Source organism: Papaver somniferum, chromosome 5 (assembly GCF_003573695.1).
Source record: "Papaver somniferum cultivar HN1 chromosome 5, ASM357369v1, whole genome shotgun sequence".
NCBI classification, from domain to species: domain Eukaryota; kingdom Viridiplantae; phylum Streptophyta; class Magnoliopsida; order Ranunculales; family Papaveraceae; genus Papaver; species Papaver somniferum.
In genome coordinates, this window is record NC_039362.1 from 195,851,387 (window position 1) to 195,860,658 (window position 9,272).

At 36.3% G+C, this 9,272-nt stretch overlaps 1 protein-coding gene across 1 annotated transcript; it reads right to left on the reverse strand.

Moving 5' to 3' along the window:
- Positions 1–3,561: 3,561 nt before the first annotated feature.
- Positions 3,562–4,299, reverse strand: LOC113280493 (peptidyl-prolyl cis-trans isomerase G-like). The gene has a single exon (XM_026529110.1). It carries the CDS (start codon positions 4,297–4,299, stop codon positions 3,562–3,564), a length of 738 nt encoding a protein of 245 aa, XP_026384895.1.
- Positions 4,300–9,272: the final 4,973 nt, after the last annotated feature.

The window sequence follows — 9,272 nt, forward strand, 5'->3', positions numbered from 1 at the left end:
CACATCGACCCATTGATCTCGTATTATATTTTTCGCTTGTATTATTTCCTCTTCAGGTTTGTCGCATAAATATCACAAGTCTTAATACTCCCATGAGTAAAAGCCTTATGATATTTACGTCTTTTGACACAATTCAGCTCCTTAATGGAGGGTGCCGTCCTTATCTTCCCCTCTGATTGCCTCTTCAAGGAAGCTTACCTCTATCTGGTTAAGATTATGGCTCTTCCCATCCGTATTTTCAACAACCAGTTGATTTCGCAATCTCGCATACACTACCATTAGGGTTTATGGTATTAAGATTTCACCCTAGGTGGGGTACCTTCGGACCGAGTGCATCATAGTCAGGATTTGTCAAGAGTGGCAAGGTACGCTCCAGACGCCCCGGACACTCTTGACTCAACCGTGTACCTCGGCGCCCTGATCGAGTTTCTTCACTCCTTAGGAGAGCCTTTCTCACCTTTTTTTCTCAATATAAGATTGTTATCTTAGACTGAAAGTTTAAGGTATCTCTCCCAGATAGGCATCATCGTTTTATTCTCACCCCAAATTATCTCCACAACTCAAGTTTCGGGGTCGGTGTAGCCTTCCCTTGAGTCATGCCTTCTAGGTCTTTCCAATTATGACGTGCGATAGGTCTTACTATTTTGCCTCTTGCATATGAGCGAACTAGGGTGCACGCCATATTTGGATTCCTAGCCAATCTGATAATAAATATCATTTTATGTAGCCTTTTATAAAGGTCTTATTATAAAGATTTCTCTTTGTGTTTTCTTATTATGGATTTACCATATGAAACTAAAGTTTCTCATTCCAATCTTTTAACTCATGCAACTCTAGTACATAAATGTTTTTATTTAAATCACCTTGCTCAAGGAAAATCATACACATTCATTGTACGTATTTGTCTTCTTCACTTTTCAATCTTCGTAAATTCGCATATGTTTATAACCATTCAATTGGTATTGTGCGAAATTCGTTGTGCCTTCCACCTTTTGATATTTTGTCTCCACCTAGCTTCTCTCTCTTGTTGCTATTCATCTTCATCTTTTATAATCCATTTCTGCTGCTGCCGTTATTGATTTCTTCTACTATTTTGTCTCCACCTATTTTGTTTCTCTTCCTCATGATGATTCTTGATTTTAAACATTCCCATCTAATAAATTCCAGCACTTCGCATACTTGTTTCTCAACTTTGTACACCACATCAAACATCAACCATTAATCTCTCTGCTCTTTGACTATCTGCTGCATACTTTTTCCAATTCCTTCTCTTGGATTCTCTTGCTTCGCATCTATCAACATCAATTTCTTGACAATTTTTTCTTTCAACTGTGTTCCCTCTTATAATTCCAACACCCTGAGGTAAAGGAAATTTGATGCACTGATGAAATGTTGATGCAACAACGAGTATACCATGCAGCCATGGTCTTCCAATGAGATCATTATATGGTGATTCAGCATCCACTACACAGAATGTGATATCTGTTGGTAAGCTTTATAGAATAATTCGCATAGTCACCTCCCCTTTTGGTTTGTTCGCAAAACCATTAAAACCATAGATTTTGTATGTTGAAGGGATCAACTCATCATCTCTTCCACCCATTGTTTTATATGTGTGATAAAATAGAATATCCACAGAACTTCCAGTGTCTATAAGAATTCTATTTATCGCCCAGGTGTTTTTCTCATTTTCTTCCTCATCTTCTTCTAACGTTTTTGGATTAATTCTCAATCTCACCACCAATGGGCACTCATGTGATGTTTTTCCTTCTGGTATTTCATCTGCGCTGAACGAGATTTTCTGCCTTTGCCAATCTTTCAAAGATGATATTTTTGCCAGGTTGAAAATTTCCCTTCCTTCAGCATCTCTTGCATATACTCGACTTAAGACACTATCATGAAAATCTTCTATGTTTTTGAACGAATGTATGATCGAGTTACAATATAGATTCTTTGCCTTCACTACCACTTCAATAACAAATGTACTCCTGTCCTCCTTTGCATATTTATTTCCTTGAGGTAGTGCTGGTGGTAAATTTCTTGGCTAATTCAGTAAGAAATTGTCCAACTTCCCTTGCTCGATCATTCCCAATATAATCTTCCTAACATTTCTGCAATTACTTGCTGTGTGACCATGGAATCTATGATAGACACAAAATTCGTTACTCCTCCTCCCTGGTGGTGGCTCTTCTCCTGCATTATGTGGTTCTGGAATATCATCCATTAGGAGAGCAGCTTCCCATACTTTATCCACTGTAGTGTTCAACTTTGGCAGATTTACTTGTTCCCACACTATTCTTCCATCTTTCTTGTTATAATGTGTTTGATGTCCTGCAGAGCTTCCTGGTTGAATTGTATCAGTACCTCCATATTTTTGAAGTTGCTTGTCTCTGTACTCTTTATCAAACTCTGCTTGATCTGCACTTCCCATAGCCACTAACTTTTGTTCCATTTCCGCATTACTCCTTCCTTGATTACCCTTCGATGTACTCACAATAGCATTTGTGAGCCTCGGAAGTAAACTTGTATTTCCACCTTTTGAATCAGATATTGCAACTAGGTAAAATTCCATGTCTCTCTTCTTTTCTTCGAGGGCTATATATTCTTCTTGAAATTCGCGCAGTTCCGACATTGTGATTGTATCCTTTACTCTAAAAATTTGGGTATATATTAGGTCTATTGCAAAGAGAGCATTAATGAATGCGAGAATTAGATGTCGCTCATCCACCCGTCTTCCCATTTCACTACACATTGTTCTACAATGAGTCGTTAGATGACGCCAACTCTCATTTGTTCTTCTGAGAAGTCTGAATGCAGTCTCAATACCTGGTCTTGATAGATTATTACTTATGTATTGCCCCAAAAAGACATCTTGTAGATGATGAAATGAACCAATGGATTCTACAGGTAGGCCTTCAAACCATTTCAAACCTTCTCCTGCTAGACTTGCAGCAAAATATTTGCACATTACTGCATTATAATTTTCCCACTGCAATAAACATCTAGAATAAGCTTTCACATGTTGTATCGCACATGCGCTTTCGTCAAATATACTTGTAAATGCCGGTAAACTGCACTTAGATGGTATCGGTGCTCTTTGAATTTCTTTTGTAAATGGATTTTTTCCAGCTTCCTCCACTGCTTCCTCTAGTTGTCTTCTTCCATCATTTCTCTTTTTAGTCATCATTTCTCTTAATTCTGCCATCTCCTTAAGAATTTCTTCGCTTAATGATTGATCCAAATCCTCTCGCATGGGTCTTTTAATATTGCTTGTCTCAATCTATTCTCATGATTATTTTGGCGTATTGCCTCTTGTATCTCATGTTGTTCAGCTTCCTCTCTTCTTCGCTTACGCCTTTCAGTATTTGCTTCAATTTGTACTCTATCATGTCTTTCTTCATTTCATGTGTGATCATATCGATGTCTTGATATTTCTCTTTCTTGTGGTGTAACTCGACCTTGATCTGTATCATCTATGCGATGACGCTCGCGTCCCCTTACTCGATTATCAATATGTCGCAATATGCTTTGTATTTCTCTTTCTTCTAATTCTTCCCTTCTTCACTGTCTACCTCTCGCATGGGCAATCTCTCGTTCGCGCTCATATTCGTCTCTCAACATTTCTCTACCATGTAATAGCATTTGTCCTTGCTTTGGATCCTCTTCTTCCCTTTCACAATTAGTATTTTCACGACGAAGAAGTTCGCGTGGGTGTTCATATCGATTAGTTGCTAAGTCAATTACACGTCTCCTTTCCCTTTGATCTTCCAAATTTTCATCTTCTTGCGAGTTTTCTTCAACGACTTCCATATGTTGCCTTCGCCTATCATTTCTTCGATTAGATTGGCTCTGTCGGGAAGAACTCCTACAGGATCTTGATCTTGAGCGTGTAGCACTCCTTGACATATGTTCTTGTAATCTAAGATTCTCTTCTCGTAAATTATCATTTTGACGGATTAAATTCGCACACTCCTCTTCTTTTCTCTTCCTTTCAATTATTAATTTTTGTCTAAGCTCTGTAATCATCATCCCTTCACTCGCTGTAATTGGTTCTTCGTTCCCAATTCTTTGTCCTTCGTCTGTAGAATTCGTCATCGCAGTGTGGACACTCACTCTATCATAATTTATATCATTATTCATTCCTTGTTCTAACTGAGATCCAATTGGAATTTCTGTTCTTTGGTGTTCTTCCATTCTTTCTTCTTGTTGCTCAAGATTTGTTATTCGTCTTCGTTCAGCAAGTCTGTGACTTCTTCTAGTTGTCATTCCTTGTTCAACAACAGACTCGATCTTTACCATTTCAAAAATTTTAGATCTCACTTTTTTCCTTAAAATCTATGATATACTATCATGAATTAGCATCCAGTCCCTGTTTCTAGCGCCAAAAATGTAGTTGTAAGAAATCTTACAACTACACCCAAATTAATCTAATCTAATCTCTAAGTGATCATAATGAACTATTTCTTTATTGATTGAAGATTAAGATTGCTTACAAAATCGATCCAAGTCTTACAACAATTCAACTTGAGACCTAAATTCACTTTCTCTCTCTCCCTATTTCTAAAACCAAGACCTTTTTTCAGAAATAGTGACTCTCTCCTTTATATAGGATTTTACATAGTGGATGACAGCTAATAATCCCTTTATTTTCGGGATCTTTATGCGACACATTCGCTCATATACAATCGCTCATCTTCGCATAACTTAGAACTTCGCATAATTCTTCACACATTACTCGTGACTTTGCTGACATCGTCTGACATGTCATCTCAATTTATTGTGTGCGATGCTCCTCGCATAGGTTATGTTCCTCACTTCGCGTAGTTATTAACGTGTGTGATATTTAACACCTACATTTTCCGGTGTTGCTTCCATTTACAGAGCATTTAGGAAGTTCTTATGTTCTTGTTTAAGAAGCATTCATTCTGTCGATAAAAAAAATTGATCATAATTCGATCAGAGAACCATCAAGTGGCCTGCTCCCTTCCTTGGAAATGATAGGGGCCGCTAACTAATACACGTACTAATAACTCATCAAAAACTATGAGGTCCCAAAAGAAGATCATAATTTGGTCTCTTTTTTTTTCTTTTGACCTGCTTTTTTTTTTCTTCCGAGAAGAATAGGTTGTATTGAAAAGGAAAAATATGTACAAAGGATGAGTCACGAGACTACCAAACAATCAAAAATCTAAGTAGTTACAGATTAACTACATCTTCTCATTGATATATGATTTGATTCATTGAGTAATCTTCGAAAATCTATCCCCACCCTCCCCCAATAGCAACAAGCCAAATCAAAAATGCTAACAATATTTGTGGTGTTTGAACTTATTTTTGAGTTTTTCGAGAAATCCGTTATTTTGATGACCGTAAACACTTTCTCTTGTTATAAAAATATATAAGCTCTACAAAGAGCTAAATACTTTTCTTGAGTATACTTAGGAGTTAGGACCACGAACTAATGTTTGGAATCCAACAGCTAAAAAATGCAAACACGTACCCAAATGACGAACTAATATTTCGAAACACTCGTGTGTCCATAATTACAGGGTGGTAGTCAAATGAGATTTCTATGGACTTCCATAGATTTTTAGTTTGAATGACCGCCGAAAATTCTCTGAAAATTTAGAGATTTTTAATGATTCTCTGAGAGTATTTTAAAGAGTCCTTGTGACTTGTGGAGACAAAAAAATGAGATTTGTAAAGTTTGTGAATTGTTCAGACAAAAGTTGTGTAATATCTCTTGAAAAATTCGATATGTCTACCAAATTTTTGTTTATCCACATTACAATGTTCATTAAAATACTGTGAATACCTAATGAAAATGAAAAAAATAAATAAAAAATAATGAAATATGTCTCCATTTTAAAAAAAAACATCATCATAGTTGTCTTATGCCTAAATTTTCATTCTCTTTATTTCACTCGTCCCACATTTTATTTGCTATCCATGACATTTTTGTATCTAATAGTTTTGACTCTTTTTTTTTAATCATATGGTTCAGAGGTGGTTATAAAGGCATCACAAGATTACACGAAAGATAAAAAAAATGGAACCCTCAATCATTCCGTTAATAGGGTTATCTCGTCTATCATGTTTACCAAAATTCCCCCCTTTTTTTTGATTAGAAAATTCCCAAATTCTCAAGTCTCCCAAAATATCACATGTTGGGGAGAGACCTTTACCCTGCCTATTTTTTCAAAAAAATCTCTCCAAATCTCTGAAAATTAAAAATCCATGACTTTGAATTCTCTTTCGAATAACAGGAGTGTTTGAGTGACTCTTACGAAATCATAATTCAATAACATGAAGTTTTGGAGAATTTAAATGACCTAAAAAAAGTCTCTAACCAATAACAAGAGACATTGAGAGACTCTCCAAAAATCTCAATGGAATAGCAATAGATTTGGGAACTCCCCAGAAGTCATTTAGAATCTCATTTGACTACCTCCATGTTAGGAGAAATGTAGTGTAAGTGAAGAAACTATCACTTGTCAACGTTGTGTATAAGAATGTGAATTGCAACCATTTAATGGAAATGCGGAAGAACTTTTCTTTTTACTATCGTTGGTGAAGTTTTAAGTTGTATGTTGAGCAAAGCGCAAGAACTTGGTCAAATTTCGAGTTTCTCGGTGAAGGAGGGGGAACAAAAATAAATCACTTGCAACTTGCCGATGATACTATTATTTTTCTTGATGCTAAGAGAGAACAAGTTGACGCTCTTCGTTACCAACTTCTTTGTTTCGAGTTAAGTTCGGGTTTGAAGATAAATTTTTCGAAGAGTAATTTATTTGGGGTCGCGGTCGAAGAGGGAATTGAAAATTTTGCTTACATGTTAGGTTGCAAGAATGATAATTTCCCTAGTTTTTACCTCGGTCTTCCATTTGGAGACAAGGTGGGTGGCTCACAAAAATGGGAAAAAATTCATGAAACTTGTGGGAAAATAGTTGCTTCATGGATGGGAAAACTTTCTCAAGAGGAGGTAAGCTAACTCTCATTAAAAGTGTTTTGGCTAGTCTTCCTATTTTTTATGTTTCAATTTTTCTTGCCCCATGCTCCATCACAAAGAAAATTGATAGAGTAGTAAGAAATTTTTTATGGGATGATGACCCGAATAAGAAAAGAGTACATAATATTCGTTGGTCAATGGTTTCTAAAACAAAATAAATGGATGGTCTTGGGATTCGAAGAACAAAGCAAGTGAATTCGTCTTTGCTAAAGAAATGGTGGTGGGGTTTTGGGTTAGAGAAAAATGCTTTATGGTGGAAGATGATGGTTTAAAAGTTTGGTGAAACATCCATCGGATGGGGAACTCTCCAACCCAAGGGATCAAAAGGAGGTAGTTTGTGGTTTAATATCTATAAAGATCTAGAAGATTTCAACAAGAATATTAGATTCAAAATTGGGGCGGGTAAGGAAACTAGATTCTGGGAAGATTTTTGGCTAAGTGATGGAAGATTATGTGATACGTTTCCTTTGGCATATGAAGCTTCAAGGACCAAAGAGTTTGTGGTGGCTAGTATGTATGAAGTTAGGGATTGTGGTATAAGGTGGAATTTTATGTCTAGAGAAAGATACCCCCAAATCATATCAAATGAAGTCTCCACAATATCAAATCTTCTCTCTTCCATCTCCATTCAAGAAGGTATTTTGGATAGTTGAATTTGGGTTGGAAGTGAACATGGTCACTGTACGGTGAAGGATGGTATAAAGAACGAAGGAGAACAAAATGAACCAACATTTCCAATCGATGTTCTTTGGAGTCGTGAGTATCCTTGTAAAATAAATTTCTTTCTTTGGCTCCTTTCTCACGATAAAGTAATGATGGCGGATAAACTTATAGGAAGGGGCATGGATATTTCAAGTGTTTGTTGTTTTTGTGAGTAAAATAATGAAATTATCTCGCACTTATTCTATGATTGTTGGAGGACCCGAAGAATATGTAATTACTTTGTTGAAGGATGCCAATTTCGGTGGACTTATGATTCAAATGTCACCATAACGGTGAAATCTTGGAAGTTTAATTGGGGAGATGAAAGACTTAGTAGAATATGGAATAATATCCCGATTGCAATATGGTGGTGTATATGGAATGAGCGAAATGCAAGAGTCTTCGAAAGAAAAAAGAAAAATTTGGTAAGCCTCATTAGAAATGTTAAACTCCAAGCGTTCTTTTGGGCGGAGTCGAAGACAAGGATGTTAGATCTAACGGCGAATACGGTGATAGCATTTTGGCACTCTTTATTCCGGCCTTCGTAATCTTGATTTGGTTTTGTTTTGGGTTGCTGAATCCCTTTCGGCTCCATTTTCTTGTTGATCTTGTTTGTTTTCATTGGGTTGAAATACCCCTCTTAAGTATCTCATTTTCAATGAATTTCCTCTTTGATCGATCCAAAAAAAAATGAAAATGCCGCAGGATTCCAAGTTCTTTTTTCTTTTGGTCAATCAGAATTTTAATTTATTCCAAAACAGACCGTTGGACTAGCTAACTGCTCAGGTTTTTTGTCTCGGTCAAAACTGCGGCCCTTACAAGTAAACATGATACCAAAAAAAACACAGCTAGGTGCTAGTATATACAGAAAATTCACGGCAGTGCTGGTTGTATGATATTACATGTTCAACTATAGTGATGTGTGTTGTGGTGCTCCTTGCCATTTGGATTAAATTCCCCTCGAATATATTCGAATTTTCTCTTGGAAACTGAATTTCATTTTTATATAAGTAAGGTTCTGAAATCTCTTGAACGGAAACTCGTAAGTCGTAAGCTCACATCTCTCTTTTGTTTCTTTTGGGTGATTGGTTCGTCAAATTAATCACCTTAGTGCACTTAGTCTTTTAGACCAATTCCCCATCACCAACAAGTACACATATTGTCTTCGGATCGAGTCATGGTATGGATTTACGCTTCTAGAATTTGGCGAGTTCTAGTAAAACTGAAATACAACAAAACCGGAATCAAATTATATTAGTGAAAAATACTGTAACCCCCTGTTATATGGGTTGAATATAGAGAAGCCCCACAAAATGGATCCTTCTCTATTAACTCCATTATTTCACATTTTGATATTTCTAGGCCCATAATTTTAGAATTCAGGGCCTCTAAATAAAAAATTTACTTCATAATACCAAAACACCCCTTTAGTATATATAGTTATAAAATTAGGCGTATATTTCATTTTTGGTTTCATTTTCTTTTTCAGTTTCTCTCTCTAATTTTCTTTAGCTCTCTCTCTTGGATGAAGAACCAGTCCGAGAAACAATTCCTAATCGAA

Bases quoted from the DNA above. Each gene is read 5' to 3' on its own strand.
- LOC113280493 (XM_026529110.1), bottom strand. From the start codon at position 4,299: ATGGTAAAGATCGAGTCTGTTGTTGAACAAGGAATGACAACTAGAAGA.